At 37.9% G+C, this 20,296-nt stretch overlaps 1 protein-coding gene across 2 annotated transcripts in view; it reads left to right on the top strand.

The window, feature by feature from the left end:
• RNF180 (ring finger protein 180) overlaps window positions 1-20,296 on the top strand; it is a 204,069-nt gene that overhangs the window by 147,943 nt on the left and 35,830 nt on the right. For both annotated transcript variants that reach the window (XM_049649512.1, XM_049649514.1), the window contains exon 6: window positions 358-483. In XM_049649512.1, the coding sequence (XP_049505469.1) occupies window positions 358-483 (126 nt within the window). The remainder of the gene's footprint in view (window positions 1-357; window positions 484-20,296) is intronic.

A 20,296-nucleotide genomic window follows, 5' to 3' on the forward strand; every position in this document is an offset into this window, starting at 1 on the left:
GACGAAACCAAGAGTCATTTGCTTAACTGAGCCACCCAGGTGTCCCTGTTTCTATCTTTTAATCTTGAGTCTTATTGAGGGCAAGGACTGGGTTTTTCTCTTTGCTGTCTATGGCATAATAACTGACATAAGAGATTCCCAGTAGATGTATACTGTATGTGTAGACACATCAAAGTTGCATCAAATGTGAATTTGAGGGAATTATGTTCACTTGAATTCAAATTAAAAAGTTTACTCTTGTTTTCTTTCTTAAAGAGATCTAAATTTGTTGTCAAAATACTGTAACAATTTTTCATGCTCTTGCCATTTTAGTCAAATTAACGTCTAAAACTACTGTTTTCTTTTGCTTTACTCTAGAACTGAACAATGCCACAAAAACATTCTTTACTAAAGAGTATTTGAAAATAAAACAAAGCTTTCAGAAATCCAGCTCTGCAAAATGGCCGCTCCCAAGCTGCAGGAAAGCATTCCATCTTTTTGGAGGTAAGGAAACTAATGCAAAAATGTTTGGTAACTTTGTCTAAGGTCTCTTTTTAAAGTGATTTTTTCCTAACTAAAATGTTAGGGGAAACATTTCTGCATTGGTCAGGTTTAAGTAAGGATTTTGCCAAGTATCTTCTTGCTGAAAGCATTAAATATAATAATAATGATAATAATATAATAATAATAATATATGAAGAAAATAGAAACTGTGTAAGAGCAAAATTTGAGAAAAACACATGATTAAAGTACTTTGCCTTGCTGTCAATAACATTTAATATGATGTTTAATAGATGAATGAAATTCACCTCAAAAGTAACAGATTTGACAAAAGCTGTATTTGACAAAAGCACTAGTATTCTTTATAAAGATCCTGAATAATTCATTATCATAGGTAAGTTGATTTAGTTTTATTATTTTACAGTTGTCCCACAAGTTTATGACAAGTAGCAAATAGCAGAGACTTGGTGTACAGAGCATCTCACAGGTACACAATGGAATAGGAACACCAGTTTCTGGGTTCAGGTTTAACTAGCTGAGTGACCTCAGAAGTGTCATAATAACCTCTTCTTTTGTTTTGATTTTCTCGTATGTAAAATGGGAGTATATAAATGTGTGCAACTGAATTAGTATAGTTGTAAGGATCAAAAGAGCAAATGGGAAAGCACATTCTAAATTATAACTAACTATACTACAGGTAGAAGGAATTAGCAAAATAAGGGCAAGGAAATTTCTGAAACCTTTTTTACCTTTGAGAATTTGTTACCGTGGAATGATAATCATACAATATGGACATAAAATATAATTTCTCCTTTAATAAAACAATGACCAGAGCATAAAATACTGTGTGGTTTTAGTATTTACCACTTGTGATATTATGGGATCTGTTTGGAAAGCTCCAGATAGGATCGTCAGGGAATGGAGCCAGGGAGCTTCTACAATAAGACCTAAAAAATCAGTACCCCACAACATAAACCAAAAGGAGATAGAAATGGAGCCTGTATGGTTGAGGCAAAAAATAAATTGATTTATGAAATCCCTGAGGTACGAAGAAAGTAGTTTAAGGACAAATATAATTTTATAGAGCAGTCTGAATGAAGAAAATAGTTGAAGGACATTTTACAAACATATGCTATTTTATAAAGTAGTAACTGTAGAAACTCATCCACAAATTTGGTGTAGACACATTTAGACATATGAAAGCAAATATAAGAAAATGAATTTTCTTGAAAGATCTCATCCCAAAGAAGAGAAAATTTAAAGGATAACTTGTATGCTTTAAAAGATTCCTTTGGATCCTACATACTGCTGTGCACACAAATTTTGAAAAGAATGAAGCACCTTTCTGATAACCCCACAATTTCCTTCACCTTTGTGTATCCTGAGATACTGAAGCTGTAATTTAAACACTACCTTCTTTGTGATTTCATCATATTTGTCCTCCCCGTAAGAGTTCCACAGAACTTAAGTTGTTAAAAGTTTTTACGGAGGAGGTTCAAAGTAGCTTTGTTATATAACCCAACTTAAGAAATATATTACTATCAGAAAAAAAAAAAAGAAAGAAATACATTACTGTCAAGGGTCTGTGGAGCTAAACAAGAGTTGAGCTGTCAGGCTCAGCCAAAATTGAGAGAGTTAAGCCTTTGATCACTTGGTGCAGTGGTATAAACAGGAGTCTAAAACTGGAGGAAATGCTGATTCGCCTTACCTCAATTCCATTTTGGAACAGTGCACTGATCCAGATTCAGGCAGATCAGCACACATGTCGAGATCATCTGACTAATGAGGGGTCCCTAAACAAAAGGCAGTGGCAGTTTTAGCCCTGAAGGTGTTCGTAGGGGGAGGGGGGAGGGGTGGCAGTCAGCTAAAAGCAGAAAAGCACTGGGTGCTACTTAAGGGAGGGGGGGGGTGGGGAAGTGTCTTCAAGTTTCCCTGTTCTACCCCTTTTAAAGGGGTCCCATTAGAGGCACCTGAACAAGCCTTCTGCCCACGGCCTTATAGAAAGAACCTAGGAATGCCGGTGTTGGGCCTAGGGATGTAAATATGTAAAAGAGCATCACTGGCCAGGGAGACGTAAGGGCAGTTTGTCCTGTAAAGTCTGTCAGGTAAAGCTTCTGTGTTTGCTTATGGTCAGGCCTGAAAAACCATTCATAGGATTTTAATCATAAACCAGACTCCTTATTTGTCTGTATTCCTGAATCACCTTCTGTCCTTTTTGTTTACTTCGTGTTCCTCTGAATTTTGCATTATTTCTTTATACAAGTACACACATGTATATTTAATCAATGCTATTTACTTTTGCTTGTTTTTTTAACTTTGTAGTGGTAACAGTATATATAAACTCCTCTACATTTGTGTTGTCACTCAGCATTATATTTCTTGGATCCATCCATTTCAGTCCATTATATGAATGTGGCACAATCTATCCATTTTCCTGTTGATCAACAATAGAGTTAGCCAGTTCTTTATTATAAACAGCTGCTATAAACTTTCTTTTCTTGTCTACTGGAGCATGAGAGTTCCTCTAGAATAAATGTGGGTAGAATACTTCTGGGTCGTAAAAAAAGCACATTTTTACCTTGATTACCTAAACCAAATCATTTTCCTAAATGCCAATACTGATTTATCATCCCCTTTGTCTACCACATTTGGTGTTTCCAGTCCTTGAGATTTTACCAGTCTGATAGGTATAAAATGGTATCTCATTGGGGTTCTAATTTCAATTTCCTGATTACTAATGGGGAATAAACATAGCTTTATATGCATATTGGCAATTGAGTTTTTTTTCATCTGTGGAATCCTATATAAATTTTGTCCATTTTCCTATTGATGGTATTTTTCCTGTTAGTTTTTGAGAGTTTTAAACTATTTTCAGAGCATACTCCTTTTTCTCTTAATAATATGAATAGCAGCTATCATTTCCCAGTTGTGGTTTGTATGTTCTCATTATGATCTCTTTAATAAATTGTGGCTTCGCATTTGCTTCATCATCTTTCCAGTCTGTATTATCTGCCTTATGAAATTCTTCTCTATCCCCAGTGTCATACAGGTATCTTCCTGTATATTTTTCAAATAGTCTAAAGGTATTTGGAATTGACTTGTATTGTTGTTTTCTAAGTTTTGTGAGGGTTTTTGTTTGTTTGTTTTGCTATATTGTAGATAGGGATTCAATAACTTTGGCCTTTTTTCCTATTTACTTTAGCTACCATTTGTTGAAAATAATTCATCATTTCCCCACTGATGCACATTGCTAGTCTGTCATATATTAAATTTCCATGTATGTGGGTCTATTTCTGAGGTCTTTATTTGGTTCTCTTGGTCTTTTTGTCTAATTCTTGGCCAAAACCATACTTTTTATTAAGTATAATTGAAATACAATGTTATGTTAGTTTCAGCTGTATAACATATTGATTTGACAATTCTGCTCTTGGTTGTCTTTTTCCTTTGGCACTTTAAATATATCATGCTATTCTCTTTTGGCTTGTAAAGTTTTTGCTAAAAAATCAGATGATAGCCTTATGGGGTTTCCCTTGTATATAACTGTTTTCTTTTCTCTTATTGCTTTTAAAATTCTCTCTTAATCATCACTTTTTGCCATTTTTATTAATGTGTCTTGGTGTAGACCTTGTGGTTCATCTTGTTAGGGGCTCTGTGCTTTCTGGACTGGGATATCGGTTGAGAAGTTCTCAGGTATTTTTTTCTTATTCCTCTTTCTCTTTCTTTTCTCCTTCTGGGATCTCTGTAGTGCAAATGTTATTATTCTTGATAAGGTCACAGTTTCTTTAATCTGTTCTCCCTCTTTCTGCCAGTCAGCTTCATTGCTTTCCAGTACCCTGTCTTCCAGATTGGTGATCCGTTCTTCTGCATTAACTAATCTGCTGTTGATGCCCTCTAGTATGTATTTTATTGAATTCATTATTGAACTCATCAGCTCTGACTGGTGTTTTTAATATTGTCTGTCTCTGTATAATTTCTCAATGATTTCATCCACTTGTGTCTCAAGTCCAATGAGTATCTTTAAGACCATTAATTTTTTTATTAAATATTTTATTTTAATTCCAGTGTAGTTAACATACAGTGTTATATGAGGTGCATGTGTACAATATAGTGGTTCAACAATTCCCTATGTCACCCAAGTGCTCATCTCAACAAGTACCCCCCTTAATACCCATCCCTCATTTCACCCATCCCCCACCCACATTCCATCTAGTAACCATCAGTTCTCTACAATTAAGAGTCTGTTTCTTGTTTGTCTCTATCTTCTGTTTTTTTGCTTTTGCTCATTTGCTTCCTAAATTCTACATATGAGTGAAATCATATGGTATTTGTCTTTCTCTGACTTATTTTACTTAGCATTATACTCTCTAACTGCATCCATGTTGTCGCAAATGGCAAGCTTTAATTCTTTTTTTATGGCTGAATAATATTCCATTGTATATATATACCAACCACATCTTCTTCATTCATCTGTCGATGGACTTTTGGGCTGCTTCCCTAATTTGGCCATTGTAAATAATACTGCCATAAACATAGGGGTGCATGTATTCCTTTGAATTAGTGTTTCTGTATTTTGGGGGTTGATACCCAGTAGTGCAATTACTGGATCATCGGGGAGTTCTGTTTTTAACTTTCTGAGGAACCTCCATACTGTTTTACACAGTAGCAGCACCAGTTGGCATTCCCACCAACAGTACAAAAGGTTCCTTTCTCTCCATATCCTTACCATTATTTTTTTCTTAAGTTTTTGGTTTTTGCCTTTCTTACAGGTGTGAGGTGATATCTCATTGTAGTTTTATTTTACCTTTCCTTGATGATGAGCTATATTGAGCATCTTTTCAGGTTTCTTTTGGCCATCTTTATGTCTTCTTTGCAGAAATGTCTATTAATGTGTGACCATTACTTTTAATTCTTAATCAGAAGTACTGCTTATCTCTGATTAATTTAGCTCTTTTACTGTGATTTTATTTATTGTTCTTTCATTTGGGATATATTCTTCTGTCTCCTTTTGTCTCACTCTCTATGTTTGTTTCTGTGTATTAGGTAGTTCACCTGTCTCATGATATGGAAAGTAGTGTCCTTGTATGGAAGAGGTTCCATGATGCCCTATAATGCAATTCCCCCTGGTCACCACAGCCAGGCACTCCAGGAGTGTCTCTTGTGTGGGCTGCATGTGCCTTCCTATTATGTCTGAGCCATGATTATCTTCAGCCAGCTGCAATGACCAGCTTTGCTTGCTGTAGGCACACTGGGCAGGGTTTGCTCCTTGAGTGGTTGAGAGGCCCATGTGCCGAACAGGGAGCTTATTGGGAGGTCGGTTAGCACACAGCCTAGCCATCTACGGTTAGCCTCTCTGCCATAGCTGCAGGCCTACTGGAGGGCAGGGTTTGTTCCCTGTAGAGCCAGCTAAGAGGCCCAGTGGCAGACAGTGCAGGCATAGTGGCGTATGGGGTTATCTCCCTCCCTTTCCAGGGCAGGATGCCTTTCGCAGTGGCACCATTTTGGCAGGGGCCGCCTGCAGGATGTGTTAGGGCTAGAGCTGCTTTGGACGAATGCCTGCCAAGGCAGATGAGTTGGATTGGACAGGTTGGCAGGGGAACGTTACGGCAGGGCACCCAGTGCCATCAAGGTAGATCAAGAGTGTAACCACTGGTTCCACCTATCTAGGCTGGTGGAGAGGAAGAGAAATGGTGACCACCAGTACTTCTGTTCCCTGACAAACCCACAGATCCCTGTCCCTCTGGCACACATTCTAAGATTAGTCAATAAAACTTCTTCATGTATACCCCAAGCACTTTTCAAACTGCTGCTTCTGTGCTGTGTCTCAGGGTAAATGATTTAGTTTGCTGGCCTTTTAAGGGTGGGGACTCAGTTTTCTATCATCCTCTGGCTCTCTGGGGGAGTTAAGCCCACACTGATTTTTAAAGCTGCCATATGTAAGCCCTGCTAGTTTTTAAAACTAAATATTATAGGGAGTCATCTTCTCAGTGCAGGACCCCAGTGCCTAGGTTGCCTGGCATGGGGTCTGACCCTCTTATTCTCTATGCTTGTGATGTCCCTTCCATGTGTGGCTGGTCATGCAGGGACTTTAGTTCCCAACAATGTCCACCCCTCCTATCCTTTTCAGTGTGACCATCTTTCTAGGTTTAGCTCTGGAAGGTCTATTCTGCTAGTCCTCAGGTTGTTTTCAGGGTTAGCTGCACAGATGCAGTTGTTATCTCATCATGTCCATGGAACAAGGTGAGCTCAGGATTCTTTTTTTTTTTTTTTTTTTTTTTTTTTTTTTTTTTTTTTTTTTTTTTTGAAAGAGAGAGAGCACTAGTGGGGGAGGGGCAAAGAGAGAGAGGGAGACCCTGAATCTGAAGCAGGCTCCAGCCTCTGAGGTGTCAGCACAGAGCCTGATGCAGGGCTTGAACCCATAAACCGTGAGATCATGACCTGAGCCGAAGCTGGACGCTTAACCAACTGAGCCACCCAGGCACCCCTGAGCTCAGGATTCTTTCTCCACCCTTTTTCCAAAACCTCAGTACTGTACTGTGTTAGTTACTAAAGCTTTATAGTAAGTCCTGATGTCCCCTTTCAAACTTGTTATGCTGTAAGAGTGTCTTGTTTTTTGTGTGGGCTTTTTGTGGGGTTTTGTTTTGTCTTGTTTTTTGGGGTTTTTTTTGTTTTGGTTTTGGTTTTTTTTTGTTTTTTTTTTTTTGGCTCTTTGAATTTTAGAATTATCTTGCCAAGTTCTATGTAAAATTACATTGGATTGAAGGAGAGATGTCTTATTCAATGTATGGGTCAATTTGTAAAGAATTGACATCTTATAGCAATAAACAGCTCTCCCTGTCTACTAACTAGTTTGTAATCTTCTTTTATTTAGATCTTCTAAATCTTTAATACCATATGATAAAACTTTATAATTTTCTTTACAAATGTCTTAGACATCTTTTGGTTAGATTTATTTCTACGTACTTGCTGTGTTGTTGTCTTCTCCTTTTCTGAACCTTGAGTGCAGAGTTGGACCAGTTGTACTTCTTAATTAACAGCATACTGTCATCACTAGACCACATTCATTGGTTTCCTTTTATCCCCATATTCTACTTCCCATTAAGTTTGGTTTACCTTTTTGTTTGTATTCTTATATAATGTTATGTTATTTTTGTTCATATATTTTAATTAATGGAGATGGTATTATATATTGCATTCTATTTCTTTTTTTATACCAAGCTTTTAGATCCATCCCCGTGGCTATGTGTACCTCTAATCCACGGGTTCTAATTCATGCTCTCCTAAGGTGTGTGTCTACCACATTTTATCTATGCACTGACTGGAATACAGAATACTTTCTACTCCCTGCCACTGCATATAACTTTAATGCATATCCTAATGTGAACCATGTGAATATTTATTTAGTATGTAGAATTAGGAGCAGAATATCTGCATCATAGAATATAAATACACCTAACTAGAGTAAATAGTGCCAACAGTTCTCCCAAGTGACCAACATAGATATCTGTTAACAGTGTGTGAGGGTCGGGAAAAATTAGAACTCTGGAAAATGACAAATGTTAGCAGAGTAAAACTTAGGAACCCTCATTATTTTAATTTTTGTTTATCTCATCTCTGATAAGTTGAAATGACTTCAAATGCTTGTTAGTCTTTTGGATGCTTGCTTTTAAAATGCTTTGCTCATTTTTCTAAGGGGGTTTTTGCCTTTATCATTTTTCCCAAATTTCTTGCATATTCTAGGTATTAATCCCTGATCAACTTTAGACATTACAGATTTTTATCCCATTTTATTATCTGTGTATTATTTATGTTGTCCTTTATTGAAAGAAATACTTTGATGCAATTAAAACCACCCTACTTTTGTCTTACTGTGTTTTGAAGTTCCCACATCACAAATGTTTCCTCTTAAGGTTTTTTTTTTTTTTATATATATATATTAACTTTATAGTTTTACCTCCTCACTTAGGTCTTTATATAGAATCCACCTCTTACATTGTGTTACAGAGTATTCTATCTTTCTTTAAATAATATCTCACTTTTCTGAATATTACACAGTGGTGCTGGGTTTTTAAAAATTATTCCATAATTATTGTTGTATAAAAATGCAATTGTGTGGGATATTGACTTCATATTTAACAACCTTCCTAAATTATGTTCACTCTCATTACAGGGTTTCGAGAGCTTTCAGTGAAGACAATTATATCTGTCTTATCTGTAAATAAAGACAACTTTGTATCTTTCAGTCTAATACACTTTTTTCTCTTTTATCTTTCCATACTTTCTGAGCTAGGACCTCTGTTTGATTTTTAATAGGAAAAGTGATAGCAGCATTTCTGATGTTAAAATATGCACTTTTAATATTTACCAGTAAATAGAATGTTGCTCTTTGTTTTTGGTGGATACTCTATATTAGGTTTTAAGAAATTTACCATCTGTTCCGAATTTGCTAATAATTTTGTCTTGAATAGATTTTTAATTTTGTGATTTTTTTCAGCATTTCTTGAAATGATTATAATGGCTTCACTTCATCAATCTGTTAATGCATTGGATTCCATTAATAGATTTTAATAGGTTTTCTAATGTGAAGCTGCTGGTGTATTCCTGGGGTAACGCAATATGATCATTTTTGTGCACTGCTAGACTTGGTTTGCTAAGATTTTGGCCTGAGATTTTTACATCTATATTTATGAGTAAGATTACCTCTGTTTCCATTTTCAAAATATGTTTGTCAGGGCGCCTGGTTGGCTCAGTCGGTTAAGCGTCCGACTTCAGCTCAGGTCATGATCTCACGGTTTGTGAGTTGGAGTCTCACATCTGGCTCTGTGCAGACAGGGTGCAGCCTGCTTGGGATTCTGTCTCTCTTCCTTTCTCTCTCTCTGCCCCTCCCCCACTTGTACTCTGTCTCTCTTTCTCTCTCTCAAAAATAAATATTGAAAAAAGTTTGTCAATTTCTTCTTGAGTCATTTTATATAATTTATCTTTTTGACAGAAATTTGTCCATTTTTTGTTTTAACATTTGTTAACAAAAAGTTATTTATATCTTTTCATCTCTCCTGTATCTAAAGTTGTTTTCTTTATATTATTATTATTTGCTCATGCCCTGGGTTTTTTCTTTTTTTTTTTTTTTCCCCAATCTTGCTAGATAATTTTCAAATTTTATTCTTTTTAAACAACAAATTTTTAAAATTGACTCTATTGTATCTTTACTTTCCCCTTCATTAATCTTTGCTCTTTATTACATCCTTATTGCTGCTCTCTTTGGATTTATTCTATCCTTTTTATGACATATTAAGGTGGCTTTTTAGGTCATTAATTTGTATCCTTTTTACTTTAAAAATTTTTTAATGTTTATTTTTGAAAGAGAGAGAGAGTGAGAGAACAAGCAGGAGGGGCAGAGAGGGGAGGGAGACACATAACCCGAAGCAGGTTCCAGACTCTGAGCTGTCAGCACAGAGCCTGATGCAGGGCTTGAACCCACGAACCTGAACCCATGATCATGAGATCATGACTTGGGCTGAGTCAGATGCTTCAATCCACTGAGCCACCCACCTATCCTTTTTACTTTTTAAGAATTATTGTTTCAGGCCATAAATTTCCTTCTCAGTGATCCTATACATTAGGATCATATTTGAAAATTGGAGTCTGTGATTCCCATAGTTATAGCACCCTCCTCAATGTGCCATGCCATCCTGCCATGTTAATGGTTTCCCTAAGACTCTTGAGCCTAGTTTTCTGAGATCAGTAAGAGGAAGTAAGGTGGGAGAGGGATCTTATGTGAAAGAATACACATTCCCAAAGATGCCTTCGGATCCACAAAATCCGTGCTGTTTCCACAAAAATAAAACATTTTAACATAATTTTAGATTTACTAATCAATAAGGTTCATATAAACTCTTACTGAATTCATTCAGCCATGTCGCTAACTCACACTTAATAGAGTAGACCCGTTCCTTTTTTCCCTATCAAGTAGTGTCTTGGAAATATTGATGAGTTAAGCTAACATGTTTTAAATGTTTTTTTTCTTACATGTCATATTTTATGCATGTATACATAAAATGGGTAACGTGGAAAGGAATGGAAGTATTCCAGATAATATAAAGCTGGCAGTTTATATCTGCTGTCAGGTACTGGTTGTAGTGATGACTGTCAGTCATTGTTCTCTTAGCTGAAGTGTCTACCATTTGCATGCATTGCATCCTCAGTTTATCTTATCCGGTTGGCATGATTTCCAGCCATGCCATGTTGCTTGGTACCCTAAGAAACCACTTTTGCATAAATATACATGTAATGCTAACCAGCTACGAGATTTTACCAAGATCTTTTGCGAAAAAACAAAATTTCCATGCTCATTTTTTTTCTTGGTATACTCAAGTCAAAGAAATGGAAAAAAAAAGTCATGACATAAAACTCTATGTCTTAATCTCTCTGGCAGTAATAAAAACATGGAGCTGAAATTCAGGTGTCTGAGATCTCTTTATGACAAATTCATCCATTTCTTGTAAAAGCCTAGGGAATTATTTTATTTGGTCATAATTTTATCCGATGGTGTTAGAATAATTCTGCAAGTCTACACATGCTCAATATAAATGAAGGAATATCCACATGGAAAAGAATGCTTATCTCTAATAGAAAACAAAACAATACATGCTCCAGCAGCAGGAGTTTGAATATAACCCAGAAATCTTCTTTCTCAGAAAGTTGGAGTTAAGTCAGAGAAATTTTAAAATAGGCTACAGACTTGGTGCTGCCTTTTAGCAGAAAGTGCACTAACCTTTACCTTTCCTCTGAAACTGGAATAATTTTATTCACAAGGTAATTTTTTGAAAGATCTTACATCCAAAGTATCTTTTCCTTTCTGCTTATTTTCCAGTGGCAGAATCAGACCCTGTTTTTGTTGTAGATTTACTTATGAGTTTAAAATTTATTTCAGAAGCCAGCGAAGTGTCAAAGCCTGACAGTATCGTAAACTACTTTAAAAATAACTAGCTATATACATTCCCATTAAAATGTAAATTATAGATTATAAGGAGTTAGAGAGGATACATAATGTAACTGCTCCAGCCAGTACAAAATGACCTCAACAGTCACACTCAGAGATGACTTCTGTACTTTGCTTCTCACAGGCAGTGATAGGGAGCTCACTACCTGTAAAAGGAAGTTTGTACATTTCACCAACTCTATCAGACAAATCCCTTTGTTGAATAAAATCTGCCTTCTCACAGTTTTCTTTTATTGGTTCAGGTCTGTCTTAATCTCTCTTCATGGAACTGTTCTTAAACTATACAAAGACACATTTGATGTTGTTTGCTAGTCTTCATTCCACACATGAAATATTCACATTCCTTCAACTTCCTCATGCAACCTGATTTCTAGGTCCTAGTTGCTTGTTTCAGAGATAGTAACAGAACTGGAAACTATGCCCTTTGGAAACTAGATACTAATAAAATAAACTGAGGATGAAGTATCTAGAGGTAGTAGTTTTTTCAGGGGAAGGAACTAAGATCGACAGAATCATAAGTAAAACTACTACTTGATAAGAGATGTAAAGTGCTAACTCATGATTATTTAGAATACTTCCATCCTTTTCACGTGACCCAGTATTATTCAGCTGTTGGATCAATGAATCCATGGTCTCTATGTAAGGCAAAATAGTTCACTTTGGCATTGAAATCAAAATTAGAACATCTTTTACTTCTATATTAAATTAAGAATCCAAATTAATTAAAATACAAATTGTACATTTTGTTCAAACATCACCATTTCATAGTTCTTATTTTGAAAACTACCAGCACTTTCATTCTGTCACTCCGTCTCACCTCTCTCACATGCACACACACAAATTTCATCCTGTTTATCATTTTGCATATACATAACTTGCTTTAATTCCCTATGAAGTTGGATGTTGGCAGACAATACTACCTTCATTTACAAACACTTGGATATATAACATTAATGTATACATATTCACATTTAAAAACATTTAAAACCTACCCCCAAAGACCACGGGACATCTGAAATTAGCACTAGAGACAAATTCTCATGGTGGTTGCTGCACCTAACCTTGGCCCTGATCTGACAATTTTAAATGCTTTTCCTAATACCAATGCATTCCATAACTACCATGCAGAATATATGACAAGAAGTTAAACTGCTGAAACATGAAGTAAGATGATTCTGGTACTGGATGGACACTAGATTTTTTGAACCTCTGATTAAGCTAGAGAGGAAGTAAAGGAGCTTAGCACAGCCAAATTCAAACTGGATTGTCAATGTCTAATAAATGGTGTTATTTAATTATAAAAAAAGATTTCAGCAATGTTGAAGTGTTGCAATGTTTGACCACTGGATGACTGCTTTGTTGGCGCAATGGGCAATATATGTATTGACTGTGAATCATCCTGGGAATCTGTGGTCAATTTTGGAATAAAAAATGAAGATTAAGGAGGTGGACCTTAAGAGTGGTAATGGAAAACTTAATCCATCACTGAGATACCTAATGATCACTTTAACCTATTCTATGATCACGGTGTGTGGCATAGTCTTATGAGTGACGACAGAGGTAGGCAGAGAACTTAAAGGTACTCTGAGGATGATTCTGGGTCAGTGCAATGGCTGCAAGTTATTGTTTGTGTTTTATTACACCTTTTATCCCAAATGATCAGAAAATGTGAAAAATCTTAGTAAACCTCTACTGTTTTATAGACCTGTCACATATTTGAGATACAGTGGCAAAAGGGGATGCAGGGCTATTCTCTCTTGGTTCAGCACTGGAAGAATAGCAATCTCATTTGATCATAAGCAAAAAAATGGATGTGACAGATGAGAAGACCAGATTCAGACCACAACAATGAGAAAACAGCCGTAGAACCCTGAAAAATAGCAGGAATAGATACAAGTCAAGTTTATTATTTCTGGTAATGACAGCAGTGGAGATTTCTTCTTCTAGGATATAGAAGATATAAGAAGGTATAGTAAAAAATAATAAATGATGGGAAGAATCAGCCTCACCGACAGCATCTTGGTGGGGAGGGATGATAAATTACAAAAATCATATTAATAAATCAGAGAGCTATGGAATTTAAGAAAGCAAACAGAATTAAAATTCCAGTGTGGACAAAGTCCCCCAAGAAAGCTAATATTGCCAGCTATTTGCATGACTGGGAATATTTCCTAAGTCTGGGAATTACCTCAGGATCAGTCTTGCCATAGGCAGAGGAGGACTCTACTAGGAGTAAGAGAAATGAGCAGAGGATTTGATAACCATATGGACTGACATGTCAGAATGGAAGAAGAGTCCAAACATTTGGCCAGTTTTCCCCATGATCCATTTGCTAAGAGCTGTGGCAGTACTAGAGACAAAGTCGTTGGCACCAAAAAGCAATTTCCTGCAGTTTTAGAGTTTAACAATCGAGTCATAATATAGAAAGGGATCGGCAACAAATCCATAATAAGAATTCTCTTTAAGACATTTCCCTTATTTTATTTTATTGATTTTATTTTAGTTGTAATTCCAGCCTAGTTAACATAAGTGTTATATTAGTTTCAGGTGCACAGTATAGTAATTCTTCGGTACCGTACAGTGCTCATCACGATACATGCCCTACTCTTGATCCCCTTTACCTATTTCATCCACCCCTTTCTACCTCCCCTCTGGTAATCGTCAGTTCCTCATAGTTTGGAGTCTGGGTTTTTTCGCTTGTCTTTTTTTTCTTTGTTCATTCTTTCTTAAATTCCACATTAGTGAAATCATACGGTATTTGTCTTTCTCCGACTGACTTACTTCACTGAGCATTATACTCTCTAGCTCTTTGCACATTTTTGTAAATGGCAAGATTTCATTCCCTTTAATGGCTGAGTAATATTCCATTGTATATGTATACTGCATCTTTATCCATTCATCTTTCCATAGACACTTGAGTTGCTTCCATAATTAAGATATTGTAAATAATTCTGCAGTAAGTATACAGATGCATATATATTTTTATTATATGCATAATATATATATAATATAAAAAATGAGTGTTTTTATATTCTTTGGGTAAATACCTGGTAGTGGAATTACTGGATCAAATCGTAATCCTAGTTTTAAATTTTTGAAGAACCTCCATACTGTGTTCCACAGTGTCTGCACCAATTTGCATTTCCACCAACAGTGCACACGGGTTCCTTTTTCTCCACATTCTTGCCAACACTTGTTTCTTTGTTTTTTATTTTAGCCATTCTGAGAAGTGTGAGGTGGTATCTCATTGTGGTTTGGATTTGCATTTCCCTAATGATGAGTGATGTTAAGCATCTCTTCATGTATCTTTTAGCCATCTGTATTTGTCTTCTATGAAGAAATGTCTCTTCATGATTTCTGCCCATCTTTTAATTAGATTGTTTGGTCTGGGGATGTTGAGTTGTATCAGTTTTTTTATATATTTTGGATACTAATCCTTTATCAGATATGTCATTTGCATAGAGGTTATCCCATTCAGCAGGTTTTCTTTTAGTTTTGTTGACAGTTTACTTTCTGTGCAGAAGCTTTTTATTTTGATGTAATCCCAATAGCGTATTTTGCTTTTGTTTCCCTTGCCTCAGGAGACATATTCAGAAAAATGTTGCTATGGCCAATGACAGAGAAATTACTGCCTGTGCTCTTTTATAGCATTTTTATGGATTGAGGTCTCACATTTAGGTCTTCAATCCATTTGGAATTTATTTTTGGGTATGACATAAGAAAGTGGTCCAGTTTCATTCTTTTGGATATCGTTGTCCATTTTTCCCAATACCATTTGTTGAAGAGATGGTCTTTTTCCCATTCCAAGTACTATGATGAATAAAAGTGTTTGGAGTGGAAATCTTTGTCTTGCTCCTGATTGTAAGAGAAAAGTTCTCAGTTTTTACCATTGAGTATGATGTTAGCTGTGGGTTTTTCATATATGGCCTTTATTAGGATGAGGTATGTTCCCTCAAAACCTACTTTGTTAAGGGTTTTTATCATGAATGGATGTTGTAATTTGTCAGATCCTTTTTCTGCATCTGTTAAGCTGATCATATGGTTTGTATCCTCTGTACTATTTTCGAGGTAGACCTGTATTGCTATAAACATCTCTCTTAGGACACCATTTGCTGAAACCCAAAGACTTTGGACCACTGTGTTTTCATTTTGATTTGTCTCCATATATATGTCTGTTACTCTCTTCTCTCATGGTCTGTGGGCTTTCCTTAGTGAAATACCTGATTCCTTTTTATTTTTTGCATATCTGTTACTGGTTTTTCTTTTATGGTTACCATTAGGTTTGTATATAATATACATATAGCAGTCAGTATTAAGTTGATGGTCACTTAAGTTTGAACCCATTCTGATTTTTCTCCCACGTTCTAGGTATATAGTGTCATACTTTACATCTTTTTATTTTGTGAATTCCTTGACTGATTTTTGTAAGTACCCCTAATTTTACGGTTTTTCTTCCTCCTACCCTTCTTATTCCTTCTTATGGTCTTTCCTCTCTACTCAAAGAATCCCCTTTAATAGTTCTTGTAGGGCTGATTTAGTGGTGGTGAATTGTCTTAACTTTTGTTTGGGAAATTCTTTCTCTCACCTCCTATTCTGAATTATAGTCTTGGTAGATAGAATATTCTTGGTTTCAGGGTTTTTTCTTGCAGCATTCTGAATATATCATGTCATTCCCTTCTGACCTGCAGAGTTCTTGCTGAAAAAGTCACTATTTGTCTCTTGTTCTTTTTAAAAATCTCTTTATCACTACTTTTTGCCATTTCAATTACTATATGTCTTGGTGTGGAACTCTTTGGGTTGATTTTGTTGAGAGCGCTCTGTGCCTGTGGGATCTGGATTTATGTTCTTTCTCCAGATTTGACATGTTTTTACCTATTATTTCTTCAAATAAGTTTTCTGACCCCTTTTCTCTCTCTTCTCCTCAAGAAATCTCTATAGAATGTGAATGTTATTATGCTTGATAGTTTCACTGAGTTCCTTAACTTACTATTTTTTTTTTTCTCTCACCTGTCAGCTTGATTGCTTTCTTTTACTGTCTTCTCCAGGTCACTTAGCCATTCTTTGGTTCCTCTAATCTATTTATTCCATCCAGTGTGTATTTTAAATTTCAGTTTTGAGTTCTCATCTCTAGTTCTTTTTTATGTCTTCTATGTCTTTATTATGTCTTCTATCTCATTGATATCCTCCACATTTTTCTCAAGTCCAACAAGTATCTTAATGACAACTATTTTAAATTCTCAATTGAGTATATTACTTATCACTGTTTTATTTAGCTCTGTTGCTATGGTTTTATCCTGTTCTCTCATCTGAGATACATTCCTCTGTCTTCTTATTTGTCTTATTCTCTGTACACTCTGTTCTGTGTGTTAGGAAAGTCCGCTACATCTCTTGCTGTTGAAAGTACTGAGCTTATGAAGAAGAGGTCCTGGAGTGCCCTGCCGTGCAGTGTGCCCTGTTCACCAGAACCTGATGCTTCAAGGGTGTCTCCTGTCTGTGCTCTGTGTGTCCTAGTATTGTGGCTTCTGTCTGCAATGGCTCTCTATGCCTGTTGTGGGCAGCGTCTGGTCCCTGTGTTGTTAGTGGGCCTGTCTTGGGCCACACTGGGCTTGAGTTGCGTCAGCCCAGGCATTTGCCAGAGAGCTGGTAGCACCTAACTACAGAGTGCTTTCCCTGTGTTGGTGGGGCCTGCAGTCTGACCAGATGTCCCCAGCCCTCTGCTGGGGCCGCAGTTAAACTGGTGCATGTGCCTGTCTCCCCCACTCCCCGAGGCAGGAGTCACTTTGGAGTGGTGCTGGCTTCTGTCAGAGCTACTGGCACACTGCCAGGTTTGTAGCACTGCTTTGGGTGGGCTCTGGCCAAGGAAGTATTGAAGGGGTCAGGTCCACAGGAGAACATAAGGATAGGGCCTGTGGTGTTAGCAAGGTTTGTGTGGGTCTGCTGTGGGAGGGGACTTGGAGTAGCTTTAGTAGACTCCTAAAGTGGCAAGGCAGGAGGGGGTGAGTGTGCAGGAGAGTGTGGGGGCAGGGCACACAATGCCAACAGGGTCCACTAGGAGAGGGCACGTGCAGCTGCACAGATCTCCTGCTGAGGCCACCTGGGTTGGAGGGGTAGATCTGCAGACATGCACAGGGGCAGTCCACTCTGGTCGTTAGTAAGCTGCGTGGACAATGTTTGCACTGTGCCAGTTCCCGCAGGTGTCAGTGTATCGAGGCTGCAGGGAGGTAAAGAGCACCCGCCAGGTCTTTTGTTGTTGGAGAAGTCTCCCAAAGATCCCTGCCCCTTCCACACATGCTCTGAGGTTAGTAAACGCACCTCCCTCCCATATAGCCCATGGGTTTTCAAAACTGCTGCTTCTGTGCTGTATCTCAGTGGGGCTGTTTGTTTTGCTGTCTCTTTAGGAGTGAGGACTCCTTTTCCTCTACCCCTCCCAGCTCTCCAAGAGCTGAGCCCACTGATTTTTAAAGTCCCAGGGCTTAAGCCCCAATGATTGTAAGAACTCATGAAATTATGCCCCTCTGGCTTTCAGGTGCAAATGTTGGGGAGATTTGCCTTCCTCATGCAAGTTCCCTGTATCTGGGGTGTCTGGTGTGAAGGTCCGTTTCTCTCCCCACTCTGGACCTGCAGCATCCCACCCTCCCACAGATAGTCCCACAAGTCTGTTTAGCTTTCCCCCATACCTCCACCTTTCCTACCCTCTTTGATGTGGCCTCGTTTCTATGTTTAACTGTGGAGAGTCTCTTCTGCCATTTTCTGGATTGTTTACCCTGAGGTGTTATTTTTAGTTGTATTTGTGCGATGAGGTGAGCTTAGGCTCCTCCTACTCCACCATCTTCCCCAGAAGTCTGACACTTCCCTTATTTTAAACATTTTAGGAAAAAAGTCTAAAGAGTTCCATTTACAACCTCTGAAAAGCAGACCTTTCAGGTTAGCAGAGATGGAGACCTACTGAACTCTTAACTAAAATACCAGAGGACCATGCTTAAGGAGGAGTGACCTGAAAAAAAAAGTACAAATCTCCTGTAATCGTGGGGCTTAGGAGATAAAGTCCCATTAAAGGACTCAGCATGCAAAACAGAAAAAAAAAAAAAAAAAAAAAAAAAGTAGGATAGGCCTTGCCCTTAAGCCATTTGAAATCAGAGGGAGACTATATGTGAAAGCTGCAACCTAACTTCACCTCCACTCCAGCTTATTAACTATTGGGTTCCGGTGATCAGCCCCTCACCCTATCTGCTTGACAAGAGTCAACCCTCTTGGGATGGAAACTCTATCTACTTCAGTCTCCATGAATCATTTATACAAAAAGAATTATGAAAAAAAAAAAAAAGAAAAGAATTATGAGACATGCAAAGGTTAGGAAACTGTGACCAATGATCAAGAGAGGAAGCAGGAAAAAAGGAGTAGATCCCCAATGGTCTAATGTTGGAATTAGCAGACTAGGACTTTTAAACCAATGGGCCTGGGTGGCTCAGTCAGTTAAGTGTGCCACTCTTGTTTTTAGCTCAGGTCATGATCTCACAGTCATGGGATTGAGCACCATGTCAGGCTCTGAGCTGAGTGTGGAGCCTGCTTGGGATTCTCTCCCTGCCTCTCCTTTTGCTCCTCCCCCACTCACACATGCATGCTCGCTCTCTCAAAAAAAAAAAAAAAAAGTAGACGTTTTCAGTAGAAAATGGAATCTTTTTTTTTTTTTTTTTTTGAGACAGAGAGAGACAGAGCATGAATGGGGGAGGGGCAGAGAGAGAGGGAGACACAGAATCGGAAGCAGGCTCCAGGCTCTGAGCCATCAGCCCAGAGCCCGACGCGGGGCTCGAACTCACAGACCGTGAGATCGTGACCTGAGCTGAAGTCGGACACTTAACCGACTGTGCCACCCAGGCGCCCCTGAAAATGGAATCTTTAAGAAACAATCAAAAAGACACTGTGGGAGGAGCCTGGGTGGCTCAGGTCATGGTCTCGCGGCTTGTGGGTTAGAGCCCCTCGTCGGGGTCTGTACTGACAGCTCAGAGCCTGGAGCCTGCTTTGGATTCTGTGTCTCCCTCTCTCTGCCCCTACCCCTCCTTCCCTTTCCCTCCCCCCTCCCCGCCCTGTCTCTCTCTCCCTCCCTCCCTCTCTATCTCTCAAAAATAAATAAATGTTAAAAAAAAAAAAAAAAAAGACACTGGGAATGGACTATCACTAAGCCATATGTTATTAGTGGCCCAGGTCTCAGAGTCATTGCCTTGGATTGGCATATTCTATTTTCCTTCCACTTCTGCTTCCTGCACTCAAATATAATGGGTGCCCTTGCATTCTATCTCAGAACCCAAGGAGGACCTTTTTAACCAATCCACTATACTCGTTCTTTCTAACTTTTATAGGTTTTATGATACAAACCTGGTATACTTCTTTGACTTCTACTTCATCCATGGATCTGGGCTGATTAAGTGGCCTAAGAGATCAGTCTATAGCCTTAGTTCTGCATCTTAGTCTGTGTACAGATCCCAGATCCCAAGTTGAAGACAAGAGGAAGAAACAAGAAGCCCATTTTTCTTTAATCCAGTTTACTATAGCCCCGGATTTTTGAAATTGCCTGGCGATTGTATTAATGAAGCCATGTTGTATTTCTCATTTGGCTAGTGATCCATTCACCAGAATCTAGATAATATAATTTACAAAGCATAGCTTACTCATCTTATCTTCACATACCTCCCCATAGAGGATCATCTACCTGAGTTTACCTCCTCCACACTTCTAAGTTAGGAAAGCAGTCAGAGCTTCGAAGTCAGGAATGCCACATTGCAGAACCCCAAGAAGCACCTTTTATGTGGTTGTGTTTTGGAA

This window comes from Panthera uncia (genome assembly GCF_023721935.1).
Source record: "Panthera uncia isolate 11264 chromosome A1 unlocalized genomic scaffold, Puncia_PCG_1.0 HiC_scaffold_17, whole genome shotgun sequence".
Lineage (NCBI taxonomy): Eukaryota > Metazoa > Chordata > Mammalia > Carnivora > Felidae > Panthera > Panthera uncia.